The 19,545-nt window shown below is 38.9% G+C and overlaps 1 protein-coding gene across 2 annotated transcripts in view; it reads left to right on the forward strand.

Moving 5' to 3' along the window:
- The window catches only part of KCNN2 (potassium calcium-activated channel subfamily N member 2), a 78,556-nt gene extending 69,637 nt beyond the window's left edge, over positions 1–8,919 (forward strand). Inside the window, exons 7-9 of one of the 2 annotated variants that reach the window (XM_032205423.1) lie at positions 2,071–2,079; positions 4,593–4,662; positions 6,607–8,919. In XM_032205423.1, the coding sequence (XP_032061314.1) occupies positions 2,071–2,079; positions 4,593–4,662; positions 6,607–6,894 (367 nt within the window). In that variant the 3' untranslated portion in view covers positions 6,895–8,919. The remainder of the gene's footprint in view (positions 1–2,070; positions 2,080–4,592; positions 4,663–6,606) is intronic. The other variant, XM_032205422.1, reaches the window with a different exon arrangement.
- The last annotated feature ends 10,626 nt before the right edge of the window (positions 8,920–19,545 follow it).

Here is a 19,545-nt window from a genome sequence, read left to right on the forward strand (position 1 = left end):
TAATTAAAAAAGAGTATGCATCAAGCTTCATTTTTACAGCTCAACAGTAATTTGTTGCCATTTCCTCAGTGGATAAAAGCAAGTATTGGTCAATCAGCTACTACCCCTGACATAGAGAAAATGAGAAAATACACCAACAGACATTTTATGACCCTTGAACACCTCTGCCATAATTCAGATGACTTCTTTCCCTCTGCTGAACTCCAAAACAGTTGAAGAAAACCTGAGAACTGTTTAGTAGGACTAAACTGAATTATGGTAATTCCAGTATTCATCTGAAACTCCTAATACATATTTGTCATAAAGCACATAAAACCCTGAAGAATTTCATGGTGATTCAGTTCCTTTTCCTTGGACTACACAGAAGAAAAAAAAAGAGACTTTTGTCACCAAGAACCACAGCCATAAGGGATGGTTAGGACTCATGCCACTATTTGTTCTGTTTGATGCCCCATCCAGCCTCAGGCAGCCATTTGTCTGGCCTATGAAAAGGGTTTTCCAGAGATACTTGAGGAAATGTAGATAAATTAATCAAGGTTCATTTTATACTGATATTTTGATAACATCTGTGTGTGAGCCAGCCCGTGAGGAGAAGTGAAGGAAGCATCCATCTGACCCACGTACGTTCATTAAAAGGACTCCTATGTCTCATCTTGCATGGTGAAGAGAAAGGAAAAGCCAGGTTATCTTATTTCCTATTAGTAAATTTAGGCTAACAGTCATTGCTTCTCTGTTTTGTAATTGTGTTTTAAAAGAATAGGTAGCTAAGCTTTGAAGGTATGAAGTACTCTGTAAGCCTTGATTACCATATCATATTTAGCAGACTTGCCATGTTAAATGTTACTGTGCTGTTACAGACATACTTGAGGTAATGAAAGGACTGCAGAAGTTGAGGCATTTTCCCCAAGGATAAAAAGTATATTTGTGCAGTATAGTCATCCTGCTTAGCTTAAAGGATTGGGAAGCAGGGAGGGGTGGGAGAGGGTCCTGGGGTAGAGAATGGTGTGTCCTTTGCATCCTTTGCCAGACTTGAATGCCTTATTGAAAAACTTATTCCTTAACATTTTACCTTTCCTATTTATTGTTTGTGTGTGTGTCTTGTGTGCGTGCACATGTATTTAAAGACGACTCTAAAAAGCACAGCAGGCTCGATCTGCAGCTTCATATATCATTCAAGTTCAGAAGAACTTCACAGGGTGTAAACTATTGTTCTGCACCTGCCTTAAAAATTCATTAATCAGGTGGGGTGGAGAAGGTGGAAGTAAGTTTTTTCCTAGCTGTGCCAGCAAAACTTTGAACAGCTGTGTTAATAATATATTTCTTAATGTTCTTTAGCACTCGCATCCCATTCCAAAACCTTGTATTTAAGAACAAAAATTTAGATAATTTTCTCAGTATGCAGAAGAATGTCCCACAGATGGAAACATTGCTCTAGCAGTTTGCTTTCTTCCAGCTGCAGCAGAGTAGCTGGGTGTGATTTATTTTCTCTCTCTTTGCATCCAAACTTTTCTCAAGGGACCAAGGGACTCATGGTGGTATATGGCTCTCTTCCATTTTTCTGGATTTTTAGGATTTTTTTTTAGTCCTCCTTCACCTTTTCAGTCATTTGGCTGGAGACGGGAATAAAAGAAGTGAAGCTTCAGTTTTATACAACAAACGAGAGCAGATCATGTTAACAGTCTCAAACTCCCAGTCACAGCCCTAAAACATGATTATCCATGACTGTGCTGCCTTCCGCTGGTCTGGATCATTTTTGCTTCTCATGCATACTAAATAAGGTGAAGGTGAAATCACCACTCTAAACAATATCATTAAAAAGACTTTATGAATTCTATGAATAAGAAAATGTACAGATGATAGTTAATGGGAAGGTTTCAAGGTACTGAAAGTACTTCATCATGACAGCAGGTGGATTTAGACTCCACCTGAGGCAATTACTGGTTGGAAGCAGAGGCAACTAGGACTTCCCACCTGCTGAATCGAGCCCACTGTGCTCATTTGGTTGTTTTAGTATATTTTACAGTTTGTTTTCTTTTGTTTTGTCTTTTTATTTCAACAAAATGAAAATAGAGCTCGGAAGTAAGTTGTATGAGCCGTTCCTTTCTAAATTTGCAGAGTTTACCACTGTCTGCATGCAAAAAATAGAGTCTTTATTTGTGAACTTCGGTGGTCTGATTGCTACCATGGAAACGCGATCCAGAATCATGATCTTTTGCTGTGATAAGTGAAGTTTATAAAATCAAGGTGTTTCATATTTTCTCTTCGTGAACTTAAGAACAAAAGTCCATCAGTTTTCTTTAAATCTGGCTGCTGCAGCTAAAGACTTGCCATTACCTAGGTATACGTTTTTACAGACTGTAACGTCTATCACATTGGTGTCAGTTGGTACCTGTTTTGCTACATTGTCAATGATTTGCTCAAAATTTTTAAGTGGACATATTCACTGGCAAACGGGTGTGTCAAGGAATCTGAAGAAAAGCGGAAAAAACATGTTCTGCAAATTGTCTGAGAGATGTTTACCAAAACACCAGGATTGTCATTCTCCAGTCAAGTCATTACAAACTTACCTGAGTATTAGTTACTGAGACTATGATGATACAGCTCCATACTTCGGAAGTGCTTCCATATTTTTGCTTTAGCATAGCTTCCACTCACAGACTCTGAAAGCAACATTCCTACAATCTGTTTTTATGTTGTGCTCTAAAGGAGGCCTCCAGGGGAAGAAGAGCATATCGCATTCCAGTAACAAGATGCTGGAATGTCAACTTTATGCAAACAGTTGGTTTCTACCTTGTCGGAGTTATTTCCATGTTCTAAGAAAGATATTTCAATCTTCATAACTTTCTCATGGAGGTTAGCCTGGATAATAAAAGAAATGCTTGGTAACCAAAGATTTGGACACAAACTTCCCAATTCTGGTGTATCTTGAAGAAAACTTCCATTTAAAAAAAATAATATATATATATATGTGTATATATTTATATTGCTTCATCTGTTTCTTATCATTTAAGAGGTCATTTGTAGCCCTTTTCCCCAGATTCCTTTGGAAAAATAAGCACCACTGCGTAGGATTCCTTCCCCAATTCCCTCAATTCTGCCTCTGGATTAAAATAATTTGTAGCTATCTTGGAAGCATCGAGCTGCTGGAAATGAAGAGAGTTGTTTGCTCCCAAGAGTTTAGGGAAATAATCCTGATCCCAGTGAAGCCATTAGCAGTTTTGTCATTAATTTAAAGGGTGTCAGAATTTCATCCCCTACATTCAAAATACAGAGGAACCAAAATGATTTTCCACATTATTGTTTGGAGCACTTTGAGGCTTACAGAAGTGAAAAAGAGTAAGCCCTTCTGAACTGCTATGGCTCTACTACAGAGACTGGCGGTGACATGGGGTTCTTTTGTGCCACTGCTAGAGTTTAGTTTTTGTTTATACAAGAACAGGTTTATATGCCTTTGTGAAATCATGTTTCTTTTATAAGATACACAAAATTTTCTAAGTAACATAATAATTGAGAAATAGGCAGAGTACACACTGGCAACCCATGTTCCACAAAATACTGCTAAATTTACTTTGATTTGACAGCTAACCAAATAGTTCGCTTGGCTGGCCCATGGCATACTAGTAGACTTACCAAGTCTCTTATAAATTGATGTGCTGATTTTGAAAAAGACTGTGTCTTGCTTCAAACATCCAGCAGAAAAGTCGCGAAAAGTTCAAGTAATCCTCTGTTGGGAAATGTTTAACAAAGCACTCATACTTAAATAATAAAATGCCTATTTGTGAAAATCACATCTACAAACCCTTACTTTACTAAACATTTACTTTGATTCAAAGAACCCATAAGAAAGATCATGTTCCAAGATTGTGTATAACTAATTAATAACAATGCAGATAGGTAGGCATCAGAGAAAAATACATACTTCTTGCATAGTTTCTCAATTCTCTCGTTTAAATAGTGCATTGAAAAGGTATATCTAATATACATTTAAAATGTAAGCATATTTAGATTCACAAGTTATGTAAGAAAATGAAGTGTATTGGCAAGTACATTGTTTATTTAGCTGCTGGTCAGATGGAAGTTGTGTTTAAAGCAATAAGAAACTCACTTATCACTGTATCTCCATCAGGTTCAAACACCTGCTAACCCAATCCATTTCCGACAGAACAGGGCTAATACCTGTATCTAGTCATGTAGACATGGGAAGATTCTTGATTACTACAGCATTAATGACAAAAAACAATTGTTCTATGTTTCTTCCTATGTCTACTTGTCACGATACTGAGGCTTTGAGGAATGTTTTGGCTTTCTTTCATGTAGTCTGGATAAATTGTTATCTCCCTTTTTGAATTCAATTTTAACCATGGCAAATAGTATTCTCAAGGACATCACATTTCCTTGCTCTTTCCTTTTTTGCGGTCTTGAAGAAGCATGCTTCTCATTGTAGCAGGCACATGACCAATTCTGAATTTACACAAAGTACTCAAGGCATTGTCCATGCAGTTATTTGTTCTTGTAAATTTTATGCATGCTTTTTAGAAATCCTTGCATGACTACACAAACACACAAATCTGACTTAAGATTCCACTTTTTAGATTAAGAAGTGTAAAAATGGAACAAAGGAAACTGAATGATCAAGCCAACACATTGGTGGACCTGGCAAAGGTTAGTAGGCAATTATTCTTGTTTTAATGTTTCAAAATGGAAGAATTTGAAAGTGAAAATATGCATTGTATGTGCAGGTATTGTTGACGAGTATTGTATTTTGGTTTTGCTTTTATTTACAGAAAATGGAAATATGCATCTGTTTTAGGTTGACACTCATTAAGTGAAACATCTTGTTTATGTCTGACCAAAGTTTGAATGCACCATTTGTTTTCTGGGGGGTGGGGGTTCATATTTGAGAAAGATTTCACAATCAAGAGGGTGATCCTGACTGCTGATAATGTGAAGAGTCACTTGATGAGGTGACTGCAGTGATCAAGTCCTGAACTATGGCTAGGCTGTAGTAGTGTAATGCTGTGTAGTTAAGGGGTTACCTGTCCAGTGACAGTGTGTTTGCTGTGAGGAATCATAGTATGCAGGCTGAAATTGAAGGTTCTGTTTTTCTGTTCCTATCTTCATATGAAGCAGAGACATTGGATAAGTTGGTTTAGGTCTGCATTTGATCCACATTTTTATAATGAACAATAGCTGCCTACTTTGCTGATAAATTGTAAGGGTAAGGGTTCATTAATCTTTCTTCAGCCCTTCAAGATAAATTGCAAACTGCTTGTCTCTATTGTTGCTGGCTTCTTTTTTTTTTTTTTTCTTTTAATATGTATATAATTACTAGAGAATATCAGGGTTGAGCTGAGAGCATTCCAGGTTTCACATTAGACCTCAATACATTTAAGGATCTTAATTTGAAGCTATATTAGAAGTGTCCATTGCTTTTACCTAAGGGTTTCTTGTACACCCCTTTCAGGCATCTCAAAGCCTGCCTCAATTTAAAGTACATCATCAAGGCAAAGATTAAATTCTTCAGCGTTTCTTTGCCTTTTGCTTTAGAGAACCACCTGACAGCCTCACTTGCTGAAATACATTTCGCTCTATGGTTTCTAGCAGTAAATAAGGAATTTTCACATACCATTTATCGTAGAATAGTTTGCCTTCAAGTAATATGCTGGCATCTTGAAATATCAGGCAGAGAAATGCGTTGTCAACACTCACCTGATAGTGAAATGCTTTATACTTCAGGCAGTCAACCTTTCAATTTTGATTCCCTTTGAATGGTTTATAAACTTCAGCCAGTTTGTCTACTGAATTACATACAATTTTAACTTTAGTTTAGTCTAATCTGAAGTCCTAGAAGAAGGAGAAAGTCAGTCATTTTTAACCATTTTCTGGCCTCAATGGCAAGAAAAACTAATGGAAGTGGCAAAAAAGTGACAGTTCCTGTGAAGTAACATGTTTCAGATTACATTTTTATTGACCTGTATGGCATTTAAAATTGACACTATATACTTTCTGTAGCCAAATATGGTTTTGCAGTGGGCAAATGGACAGGGGAGCACAGAAGCAGAGGAGTGTACAATTCAGCTTTTATTCCTTGTCCTGCAGTTCAAAAACAGCCCACTCAACTACTTTTGTTACAGCCAGTTCAAGGAAACCTGGTTAGTTTAAGGAGTAAGCAAAGGAACAAAATCTGTGTTCTGCTTAAAAGTACAAAGGTGTTTAAAGTCAGAGAAAATGCAGAAGAGTCAAGAATGCATCCCTGCTGTGGCACATGAGGTTTACACAACTGTTTCTTGGCATGGTGCATTTCTAAGCACCTGAACTTCTGAAAAAAAAGGTCTGCTGTTTTGTCTAATTCGTTTAGATCTTGGCATTCAAAGTGCTACTCAAAATGTGTTATGTTTCTGCTCAACAGAGTTAGTAAAAAGTTTGTTCTGAATTTACATGTAAAATTATTTCACAAGGCTATATCTTTTTTTTTATTACTTATTATTATTTATTTTTTTTCCTTGTGGAGTACAAAAGTGTTTGCAAGCCCTTGTAGATTTTACTGCATGTTACAATATTTTTTAAGATCTATCTAAACCTTTATTTACGTCCTTCTACTTTCAGACTCAAAACATCATGTATGACATGATTTCTGACTTAAATGAAAGAAGTGAAGATTTTGAAAAGAGAATTGTTACTCTGGAAACTAAACTGGAAACTTTAATTGGTAGTATTCAAGCTCTACCTGGACTGATTAGCCAGACAATCAGCCAGCAACAGAGGGATTTCCTCGAGGCTCAGATACAAAATTATGATAAGCATGTTGCCTACAGTGCTGAACGATCACGATCTTTGTCAAGAAGAAGGAGATCCTCATCCACAGCACCACCAACTTCATCAGAGAGTAGCTAGAAGAGAATAAGTTAACCACAAAATAAAGACTTTTTGCCATCATATGGTCAATATTTTAGCTTTTATTGTAAAGCCCTATGGTTCTAACCAGTGTTATCTGGGTTCTGATGTCAGAATCCTGGAAACCTGAACACAATGTTTTAGGCCAAAATGAGTGAAAACTCTTTTTTTTTTCCCCCATCCTCCTCTCAGATGCACAGTGAATGCACCTATTATTGCTATATTAGATTGTTCCTCCTGTAATTTCACTAACTTTTTATTCATGCACTTCAAACAAACTTTACTACTACAATATATAATATAATAAAAAGGTTAATTTCTGCACATAGTTGCTTGGTTACTTGGACTTTAACAGTTTTTTAAAAAGCTCACAATCAAAAGGCCTAACTGTAAACATTTAAGAAAGAAAATTGAAGCTTAATCATTATCCCTCAGTATGAAAACCAATTCACTAAACTTTGCTTGCAGTGGAGGGGGAAAAAAATCAGTGTTCATCTAACAGTGTGCTGAATAATATATAGTCATTTTAAAAGGTCACTGACAGCTTCAGTTTCTGAAGGGATTACTTAAAAACATAGTTTATCCTAGAAAATGAGTTAAGAAGTATGCTATGGGTTTTTTAAGATCTTCTTAGGGCTTTTGTTTAACACGCATTTGTACACACGCACATAGATAATACATATACATATATATATATGTATATAAAGTTATTTATGCCATGCCCATGGCAAAGATCTTTTAAACTGACTATTTGTAAAGCTGCTGATGTGCAAAAAGCACAGGAAGGGTCCTATTCATTTATTTGGAGTCTCATAATTACTCCAGGTAAGTATGTCCAGACAGAAGCATCACTTTCAAGCTGGAAGTCTCCCATTAGTGCTACTTGGTTTTGGAAATATTGGGTTGCTCCTAACTCTCTCTGCTTCCTTTTTTTTTTTTTTTGTATTTAGTGCTTCTGGAGTGAATGACTGACACACAGAGTTGGAGTGTACACGCTTGTGTGATGGCAGCACAACGTCCTGTATACATTATGCTTAGATAATCCCTGTGGTTTCTGCTATGCCATCAAGTTTAGCAAGAAACTTTTAACAATATTTCCAAAAAATTGTAGTAAACCTGCTGTAGACCGGAGTTATGTGAGTGGGGTATCCGTACTATGTTACTTCCATGCAGAGATAATAAGGTCTTTCTTGAGAAACCAAAGCATAGTGTACATGTTTGTGAAAAAGTTCTGGCTGACTTTTCTCCTTGTTTATATTCCAGAGTAGCAAACCTAGGTAAGCTTAAATGCTCAGCACATGCAACTTGCATTCTTGATTTCTATTTATAAGCAGGAAGTTATAAGACTTTATAAAATATTTTATCATATTTGATATTTATAAAATACACTAGCCCTGCGCCCTCCCCTCTTAATTTACAGTGAAAGGTGACACAATAGCTAAGTGTAACAAGTAGGTATGGCTAACTGTTTCCAAGGAGTACTACATCTGTCTAGATGTAACTGATGTGCATGTTTTAGGGAAATGATGATTGCTCTACAGAAGTTTGTGAGTTTTGGTCAGTAGCAATAGCCAGGGAGGACAGTAGTAGAGAAAGTCAGGGCAGCGTGGTGCTAGATAAGGCAGGGGAGCGTTTCTCTCCAAGCTCCCGAAATTCCCCAAGCCAGGTACAGAATCTGAAAAACAACAGACACTTTGGGCCTATTTATAATAAGTGGTTTGCCTTTTTTTTTTCTTTTGGTACAAAGTATAATAGATAGATGTAAGTTACATACAGTGGCATTGCTTGTTTATAAAAAGCTCACGTGTTTCTCCAGCACTTTTATGTCTTTGAGAAAGATGATGACTTTGCAGTATTTCCCCCCTGGATGAGCAGCACAGTTGCATACCTTTAGAGTGCCTTCCTTATAGACTGTGGTATTTTGTGACTGGAAATAATAAGCTGTATGTGCAGTATTTGCAGTTCTGCTTTGGGGATTTTTCTGTTTTTGTGATGTTCATCTCTCTCAGTTACCAAAGGACAAAAAAAAAAAAAAAAAAAAAAAAAAAAAAAAAAAAAAAAAAAAGGGGATATTATATAGTGCTAATACTTTGCTAGTCCTAAACTGGGTGAGATTTTGAAGGGTCATGAGCCCACCTTCTTCATCCTGTTGGTAGAATTAGAAGTAGTGATTAATAATACTGGAATTTAGTAGTCAAGTTGCAGAATTCTTCCTTGAATATTTTTCTTTTTCTCATTCTCCCATTTTTTGTGTTTAATTTAAGAATGTTTTTCTGTCATTGAAAGTGAAATATGTGTGCTGTAGTTTAAATGCATCCTTTGTCTTGTCAGTGTGAACTAGCTCTTTTCTTGCTTACTACATCTTTTTTATATTTTAAGACTCTTTTTTTCCCTTTTTCTCCTCTGGGTTGTACAATGGGATTTTAAAAGAACTGTAGTTCCATATTGAAAATTCTTGCCAATCTTTCAGAGTTAAGTTTGACTTAAGATCTGTCTGCAAGTATTGAGCTGGTTTATTCTGATGTGAGAGACCTACTGTCATCTTTGACCTCTCAGTCTTGTGTTACCCATTACAACACAGGAGACCAAACCAAGCAAACGTACTAACTTCTTGCTGTAGCTTTATGCAGGGAGGGCTGATAGATGTGATCCGACTATCCCCATCAGTCGGGTTCTATAACAGTCTGCCAAATTCTTTTGGATTTCTTTTGTCTTAGTTTTTAAAACAAACAGCAAATGATGACACCGTGAAATATTCCAGTTCAGTTTCTTAGTTCTCTCTAAAGATCACTACAAATATTTTATCTGCATTTTTTGTACTGATGAGTCTTTTCTTCTAATACCTGGTTTTGCAAAGCACTTAAAGCACTCCATTTGAATCCAATCCAAGACAAGACATACACAGACTTACATTCGAGAGAGCACAAAGTACATGGGTTTAATTTTCTGACTCCTAATACAAGATTCCCTTTCATCTTTTCTTATTAGAGTCTTGTACCACAAATTCCATTAATGATTTTTTATATCCGAAACTCCAACTCTTTCCCCATGTTCAGCATATCAGCTAACCAAAAGGAAAAGTATCGCTATGACTGATCTCTGAAACTGCTTGTGTAGTTGAACATAGATTTTTCTTAGGTTTTTCTTTGAAAGATCACTTACAAATAACAAGGAATCCCCCTCAGAGCATATAGCATATTTACTGTGTTACAGTTGAAAACCTTCATGCATACCCATCTTCACTGATTGGAAAATTCAGCTTTTACTTGTGATTGAACATGTCCTTTTCACTGTTCCAGGTACTAATTTAATTTATCAGTTACTTTTGAGTCATGTTGCAAACTGCGGCATTTTTAATGACACTTAGCAAAGATATCTTGGCTGTAAAGACTGGAATGTAAGATCACAAGTAGGCCCATTCACCATGCTTAAAACTAAGTACATTGATTTAAATAGTATTTTTTTTTTTGTTACATTTTAAGTCTTTGCAAAATCAGAATAATATGTTCACACCATAAATAACTTGGAAATTCTTCTGTAGTTCTTAATTCTCTAAATCATTATCTTTTGTAAGCCTGCAGATCTTCCTGGAAAAGACCCGTGCAACTCAGCCATTCTTTACCTCCCATGTCTCCGTAAAGATGGATCTGATTCAGAAAGAACTTCTCTAAAAGTTAAGCAACCAGCTTAGGATCCCTGAACACCTTCTGGAACTTCATACCTTTCCTCGTGAGATGTTCAAAAACCATGGTTTCCTTGAATGGGTCTGAATCACTGTTGTCATGAGAGGTCAAAGATGGGTGGTAGGCAAACTGTTTTACTGGTGATCAGTTTGTAAGACTCTTTCTATGTCAGATCATACATGGACATTGATACAATGCACATTAAAAGCATATCTACGTATGAAATAATAAATGGTTTAAATATGAGTGTCTCATATTCAGAATAAAACCTATTACCTTAATCAGTAGTACAAGTGTTAATTGTCTGAAAGCTTTTTTTCACTAAGTTTTATCTTCAGAGAGAAGGTTTTCTGATTAGTGAGTCTGTTCTCACCATCTGTCAACCTTTTTGTTGCTGAAAGATATATACTTTTTTTGTTTTCTTTAAAGGAAGCCTTTAAAGTCCTTTTGCCTTTTTAGTCCACTTCTCACAAAACATTTACTAAGTGGTGAGAAGCAGCCAAGTAAGGGGATGGTGGGGAGGTAGGGTGCAGGAAAAAGCTAACACAGCAGTGTCTCACTTTTAGCAACCTGCTTCCATCAGGGTATCTCCGTGCTCAAGTAGAAGCAGACACAAATTTCCCACCCCACAGCACTCTGGCCATCATGCAAGCCAGCTGGAGCCCAGAGGAGCACTGACACAGTAGCACCATCCTGATGTGGACCTTACAGAAATGGTTGGCTCAACAAGAGTCAACAAGAGTTCAAAGAGAATATGTTGAACTTTATATATGCATAAGAATAAAGTTAGCCTACATCTGTCAACCCATGCCATCAGGACTCATGAGTCTGATCTTATGCCTGCCAGCATGCTGGGCTGTATCATCAGTTAGCCTTTTTCCTCCAAAACATTTAGGAAATATCTACAAGGGTCTTTGCCCTTCCGTAACTGGGAAAAAAAATAAAATACATAGGAGACACGTTGTGGTCAGGTGTGCACAGGTATGTCTCTGACCTGCCCAAGTGCCTCACCATCTGCATATCAAATCCTCATCCAGAAACCCCATAGTGAGCAAGCACAGCACAGAGCACATCTCTCAGGATCAGCCTGATATGCAAGATGAGCAGAAGGAAGAGGAGAGTAGAGTGCTGGTAATTCATGAAATTCTGCTCAAGCCTTATGGCTTAGCACAGCACCACGCCTAATGCAGTTGCCTGGCTTCCTGCGAAGAAGTGCTTGCAGCCAGGCAGCTCGGCAGAGGGATGGAGCAGGTGCGGTATGGTCTGGGCTCACCTGTGCAGATGTGCCCTACAGAAAGCTAAAATGCATTCAGTTGCCAGAACTGGCATGACCATATTGCTCTATATTTCACTTTATCAGAGATGCTGTTAAAGTTTGGCTAGGTCAATAATTTCCAGGCTTTCCTATGAAGAAGTCTCTCCTGCAGGGGACCCTTTCTGCATAATATATGTAGGGCATGCAACACAGCTGCAGTGCAGGAAAAATCATAAGCTACAAACATGTACCTGTTGTAATCCAATGTGGCAAGTAACTAAATCAGATGGAGAAGTAAAGCCTGAAGTGCTTTATGCTGACTTTCCTTGCATTCAAATTCATTTAAACCCAGTGGTATCTTCAAATATTTAGGAGAATTAAGAGAGTTTTCAATTATACATGAAGAAAGCAACAAGCTTTTAGTTAGAGTATGAGGTTCTGCTTTAAAAGGATGCTTACTCTGACCTCTTGTTGGCTTCCAAACCTGCATTTCCAAATATGCCAAGTCTAAAGAGGAGCTGTGTGTTTGGCTCTGTGGTTACAACACAGGTCTTGGAGCTGAAAAGCATCTCTAGTCCAGTTAAATGATCAACTGTCATGTGGCACCAGGAATAGTCATGAATTTAGAAAAAAACACTGAGGTATATGCATCGACCAGCTACAGGGCTTGGCTTCAGATCTGAGGAAGATTTAAGTGAAGCCTCACTCCAGGTCTGAAAGTCGTGGGCATTGGACAAAGGAAGAGACCATGCAATTACACTTCCTGACAATGAGGTCTAGGAACACACAGTGCATAATATCCATCACCTTATGGAAAAGTCATGAAACAGTGACAGAGATATGAAGTCAGCTTATTGCAAAAAGTTAAAGCAAGATTTTTTTTATTTTCTTTTTAACAAAGAACTCCAAACTAATAGAAACAAGGAAAAATTCTGAAAAATCTTGTGACAGATAAATGTTTCAAAAGACAGGCCTCTAGCCTCCAGAAAAATAAACAAATAAATACATAAACATACAAGAGATGAGGTTTCATGCAAACATAAAGCAAAAATCAATCAATAAACAAACAAACAACAAAATAAAACAAGCAACAAATCACAAGAACAAAAGCTACCTAAGGATCAGTTTTAGACACTCAGAATTGCCCTTCAAAAAACCTTTATGATGTACTGAGTAGCAAAAATATGTGCAAAATGAAATGTGGCAGTGCTCTGCCAACCCAAATTGAATGAGACCAAATTCCTGCTGGAGCAGGATTTCTCCACAGTGTGACCAGCAGGGCAAGGGAGGTGATCGTCCCCCTGTACTCGGCTCTGGTGAGGCCGCACCTCGAGTACTGTGTTCAGTTTTGGCCCATTCACTACAAGAAGGACATCAAAGTGCTTGAGCGGGTGCAGAGAAGGGTGACGAAGCTGGTGAGGGGCCTGGAGAACAAGTCCTACGAGGAGCAGCTGAGGGAGCTGGGCTTGTTTAGCCTGGAGAAGAGGAGGCTCAGGGGCGACCTTATTGCTCTCTACAGATACCTTAAAGGACGCTGTAGCGAGGTGGGGGTTGGTCTATTCTCCCACATGCCTGGTGACAGGACGAGGGGGAATGGGCTAAAGTTGCGTCAGGGGAGTTTTAGGTTGGATGTTAGGAAGAGCTTCTTTACTGAAAGGGTTGTTAGGCATTGGAACAGGCTGCCCAGGGAAGTGGTGGAGTCACCATCCCTGGAAGTCTTCAAAAGACGTTTAGATGTAGAGCTTAGGGAAATGGTTTAGTGGGGACTGTTAGCGTTAGGTCAGAGGTTGGACTCGATGATCTTGAGGTCTCTTCCAACCTAGAAATTCTGTGATTCTGTGATTCTCCTTCCTGTGTGGGAACCACAAAGATCAGCACATGGACATGACATACACGTATGACAACAAGAAGTCTATTTTAATCCCTCCTAAATTTAAACAACTGTTTCCAATACAAGGTGGCATAACAGTAACTTTCAGACCCCCCAGTACTCTAATTTCACAAATATCACTTACCACAATGGTGATCTGAAAGGCAGGGTAGCCCCAGGCCACTTGGGAGCAAGATCCAGTCTGAAAGGTCGCAGCCCCCTTGTTAAGGTTCATAACCTGGGAGTCCATTCTTCCACCTGCATCTCTATATATTTCACTGCATTTTTATATTTCTCAAATAGTCTGATGGAATGAACATCACATCTCAAGCACTGTAAGTCAGCACACATTTTGACGGGCTGTAATGCTGCTGTGTGGAAACCACGGGGTCTGCTGCTCCACTGCAAGAACAGGCAAAGCTGTGCCACGCAGCAGGGCCTCCTTTTCTGACATGTGCCGGCCTTTGAGATCAAAACCACCAGCATCAGACGTCAAGACTCAAGAGGAACAGAACTTACTATGGTGCTCTGCCTGGCCAGTAAGATTTAGGAGCTTAGCTTATAAGTAGTTAAACATTAAAGTCTTATGAAGAAGAGAGAGAGATGAAATAATTGTGTCAGGCCTTGTGTGAAGACAGGCATTGACTAGCCCTCTAAAAATTGTAGACTGCTTTTCCAGCACTCCAATACTCAAGATTGCATTTCCTGGTTTGCTACCCTGTTTTCTCCGATGTATCGAATATTTTTAGTGATTCAGCTCTACTTATTTTCAGTTTGAAGGAACTGCTGTAATACAGCAGCAAGAAATAAGTGCACTTCCAGAAGTGCTGATACTCTTTTCAGCAGAAGGGAAACAGAAGAGGGTTGGGCAAGTGGTGGATAGGCTTTCCAAACAAGATTTGCAATCAATGTCACAGAAGTAGAAGTAGGACAGAGGGAGGGTTTGATCCTCAGCTGGGACAGCCTGGCATCTCTCTTAGTGGTCAATGGATAGGGTTAAATTGTTCTTTGATGGCTGTGTCCAAATATGCCATGGAAGAGCATGGGCTAGCTCTACAGACAGCGTAGGCAAGGGGTGGTGCCTTGTGGCAGCACAAGGTATCTGTCTGTAGCTCAGACTCCACCAGTGCAAACATCTACTTCCCCTGCTGGTGTTCTGCTCAGAGTTGTCCAGCTGTTCATACAGTATTCAAAGAGGACTAGACAAAAAAATCAGACAGATAAACTGCTACCATAGAAAATATTTGCTTTTGACTATTTAACATTTGCCTTCTTTTTTCCCCTGAATTAAAAAGATTAAGAAAGAAGGCATATGAAGAACAGTGTCAGTTTTATTCAATAGGAACAGGCTGTTTCCATGACATTTATGCATTAAGCTTTTTCTAAATGACAAGCAGGTTGGCAAAGTCTTCTTTTTGAAGGAGGCTGTCTTCACCCTCCCCCCTTTGATCTTTGCTCATTGGGTGTAAGAAAGACATTGTCAGGCAGAGGACCTTGTGTAACCTTCCAGCCTGATGAAGAAAACGCTTCCTATTCGTGTATGAAATGGCAAGGTGATAACTGCTGGCATTTCAACGCAGAATTCAGGATATGAAGTTCCACCTGCTTTGACTTGTGCTCCTTGTCCTGCAAGGAGCTAGAGAATAGCACACCTTGCATGGCTGCACAAGTGGCTCTGCAGTTATTTGACCAGCCCTGGCTCAGTTCAGCTGAGCGCATGATAAATAGACCGAGCACTAAGGCCACTAAGGCTAGCTACAAGGCAACCACACAAAAGAGCACAGAAAAGGATGTGGTGATTTGGGCCTTGTGAAGAACAAAGAAGCATTATGCCACTGCTCAATACTTTATTTAAACAAAGCCAGAAGTTTCCCTGAAGTCTCTCATGTACTGTGGATCCACATAACTCTCAAGATGACTGTCATAAAATCTTGATGGCAAGTAAATTCATATTTCTGTTTTATGGCATTTCTGATAGATAACTCTCCCGTGGAAGGGAAGTCACAGAGAACAACATTCATCTGTCCAAATTAATCTATAGGAAATACCACTCCTTTACCTGAGATTTGATTTCACACCCCTCAAAGATGGGGTCCCTCATCCATAAATATACTAGGAGTTCAGTCATTTTGCCAGAAGAAGAAATTTTTTTTGTTTGTTTGTTTGTTTTTAAGAGAAACAGCTAAACAAACCCCAAACCTGGGTACCAATGACCCTATTTGGTTCTATTTGGTTCAGCCGTCTAATTTTCCATATGTGCTCAGATGACTCAAACAGAACTGTACATATTAGAGCCAGAGGCATCATGCAGATTTCTTCTCCTGATCCTTTCCAGCTTAACCACCCATCAGTCAGCTTTGTGCCCTCTGTGACAGGAGAAGGCAGGAAGGATGGGTTCCAAGGCCCAAACAAAGTACCAGGAGCACATTTCCCTCCAGCCTCTCTCTTGTATTATTGGCTGGGAGGAATCCCTAGGGACTTGGTGCTTTGCTCCTTCTTTATAGAGTCTGAGACAGTCTGAACATTGTTATCAGGCACCCTGCACATGTCACATTCACAACAATAAGCCTGTTTCTGGTGGGATTTGGAAGTGAACTGGACACAGAGCAGATCAATGATCTAAGTGCCAAAAACATTTTGAGAACTAATCACAGAATCATAGAATTGTAGGGGTTGGAAGGGACCTCAAGAAATCACTGGATCCAACCCCCCTACCAACGCAGCTTCCCTAGAGCAGGTTGCCCAGGCAGTCATCCAGACAGGCCTTGAATACCTCCAGAGAAGGAGACTCCACAACCTCCCTGGGCTGCCTGTTCCAAATGCCATTGGAACCAATGCCATTGTTTGATCCGTCTTGTGAAGTCAGTCCTAGGCTTTTTCTGTTACCCTTGCTTTCCAGAGAAAGGAACAGGAACAGGAACAGGAACAGGAAAAGGAAAAAGAGAAAGAGAAAGAAAAAGAAAAAGAAAAAGAAAAAGAAAAAGAAAAAGAAAAAGAAAAAGAAAAAGAAAAAGAAAAAGAAAAAGAAAAAGAAAAAGAAAAAGAAAAAGAAAAAGAAAAAGAAAAAGAAAAAGAAAAAGAAAAAGAAAAAGAAAAAGAAAAAGAAAAAGAAAAAAGCCTATAGTACTTCTGATAGACAAAGCAAAAAGATAATTGCTGATAATTGTTCTAAAAGCTCCTCTACAACTGAAGAATGAACCACCCCCATCCCTCTACCCCACCCCCAAAATAATGGAATGATTCTGCATTTTGGAGACTAATCCCGAAGGGAGCCTGCAGCTTCACTGGTTCCCCTGCTGACACAGTGCTTTTGTTTTCTGATAGCTGCATGCAAGCGTGCCGTGTTGACATCCAGAAAACAGAAAATCTTCAGCATAACAGACACAACATTTTTTGATATGATGAGAAAACCACACACTGCTCTGTGTCAACAACCAGTTCGGATGCTGCTCACCTGTCCAAGCACCATGTCTGAACACAGTCACATCCCACAGATGAGTAGCACCAAAATGTACCACATCAGCCAGCAGATCATTGGAGCAGAATCTTTTGTTCGTATAGTGCCTGCACACACAGCACTGCTCCCTGACTGTAGAAGCTGGCCAGCACTTTGGCCTTCCCATTTGTTCTTCTTATAGCCGTATTGCACCAGCCATACCCCATCCAGCAGGTTACTTTGGTCCAATCAAGTCCAAGTAAAGAAATATGGGTATTTACATGAATCAGCATGACTGTCTTGAAAGGTCACAGATATGAGTGCTTGATATTCTACTAGAGTGCTGCTTTGATAATAAAGGATGTGCTTATATTTTTATGGCATGTTATGTTTCATATATTGCTATAAACCATCAGGAAGACAATGTTAATGTTGTTTTTGACTTGTCTATTAATGCCAAATAGGCAAAATCTAGCAAGCTGTTGAAAGTTAGGCTATGTGCTGTTTGAGTGATGGTTGTAGGAAAGCTTAGTCTGATCAAGGTTAAAATTGCTTAGGCATAAAAATGTACTGAACAGTTATAAAGAATTGCTAAACTGAGAATTTAAGAACATTAAGAGCATGGTTAGCTACCATTTTAATGCTGATTTCCCATAGGAAGTTTTAAGTACCTGTTGTTCAATTAGCAATGAACTAATTAGTGAGAACGAAGATAAGGACTCTCCCCTATAGTTGTGATTTAAGAGGCAGTCAAATATAACAAGAAAAATCTTAACTCCGAGAGAAGTGGAGTGATGAGCCTAAACAGGGGGAAGTACTTCTTATTAAAAGCCCAAATCCTTTTCCCCCAACCCAATTTACCTACAGATCTTTGTGCATCTAGGCATTTTTCTTCTAACCATGATTCCTACCTGTCACCCAGTAGAAACTGACCTACTACAAAAATCTGTGCATGATGAGTTAGTTGTCCCCATTACTCCATGAGAGGCTGAGGATTCCATAGGACAGCTTGACTATTTTGGGAGGTGGTATGAAAAAAAAAAGCAAGTACTGTGGCACCCAGATTTTTTTCAGAGCCCTGGTTTTAAAATATCTTTAAAATATTTTAAATATCATTTCAATTAAATGCGTTTAATGTTGTAGAATCATAGAATCATAAAGGTTGGAAAAGCCCTCCAAGATCATCTGGTCCAATGACACCCCTACCACCAATTTCACCCACTAAACCATATCCCTAAGCCAGGTCCAAACTTTCCTTGAACACCCCCAGGGATGGTGACTACACTACCTCCCTGGGCAACCCGTTCCAATGCCTGACTAACTTTTCCAAGAAGAAATGTCTCCAAATTTCCAGCCTGAATCTCCCCTGGCACAACCTGAGGCCATCTCCTCTAGTCCTATCACTAGTTACCTGCGAGAAGAGGCTGACCCCCAGCTCCCCACACCTTCCTTTTAAGTAGTTGCAGAAAGTAATAAGGTCTCCCCTGAGCCTTCTCTTCTCCAGACTAAATAACCCCAGTTTCTTCAGTCACTCCTCACAGGACTTTTGTTCCAGACCTCTGAACTCCCAGAGTACTGTGGGAATAGTATAAGAATTTTTGTAGAAAACACATAAACAAAAATGCCAGAAGAGTTATACAGTAAATAAAAGGAAAAAGCTAAAACAACAGTATTATTTCAGTGTACTTTTCACTTAAAATATTGCAATAAGTTAATGATATGTAAAATGCTGCAAGTGCTTTCTTTTACAATAAGTTCAATGATTTCAGAAGGAATTTGCAATATGCAACCATTAGGACATTAACCAGTCACTTGAAAAGAATAACATGGGGATTTGCTGCTGAAATATTAACACTGATGAATAGCAACGTCACTGTTTTCAATCATGCTAGACTTTCAATGATATACATTGGGTAAGTTGACGTTATATTTCTCCCTGCTCTGAGATTTGAATTATTTGAATATTCTTTGAATTAGTGGCAAGTTAAGCAGTGCTGGAGTTTGAAGAACAAATTCCATGAAAACTTTTAAGACTTCTTTTTGAAAAATTGTGGTGGTTTTACTCAGGTGGACAGCTGAGCTCCACCTCAGCTGCTCTCTCACTCCCCCTCCTCAAAGGGAAAGGGGGAGAAAATACGATGTAAAGGGCTCAAGGATTGAGATAGGGACAGGGAGATCACTCAACAATATCGTGACAGGCAAAACAGGCCCAGAGTAGGGAGATAATAAAATGTATTCCCTATTGCTATCAGGCTAGAGATGTGAGAAACAAAGAAAAGAAACAAAATACACCTTCCCCCCATCCACCCTCTTCTACATCCTCCCCCCCAAGTGGTGCAGGGGAACAGGGAATGGGGGCTGCAGTCAGTCTATAACACTTCCTCTCTTTTGCTCTTTTACAGTCACT

Source organism: Aythya fuligula, chromosome Z (assembly GCF_009819795.1).
Source record: "Aythya fuligula isolate bAytFul2 chromosome Z, bAytFul2.pri, whole genome shotgun sequence".
Taxonomy (NCBI): domain Eukaryota; kingdom Metazoa; phylum Chordata; class Aves; order Anseriformes; family Anatidae; genus Aythya; species Aythya fuligula.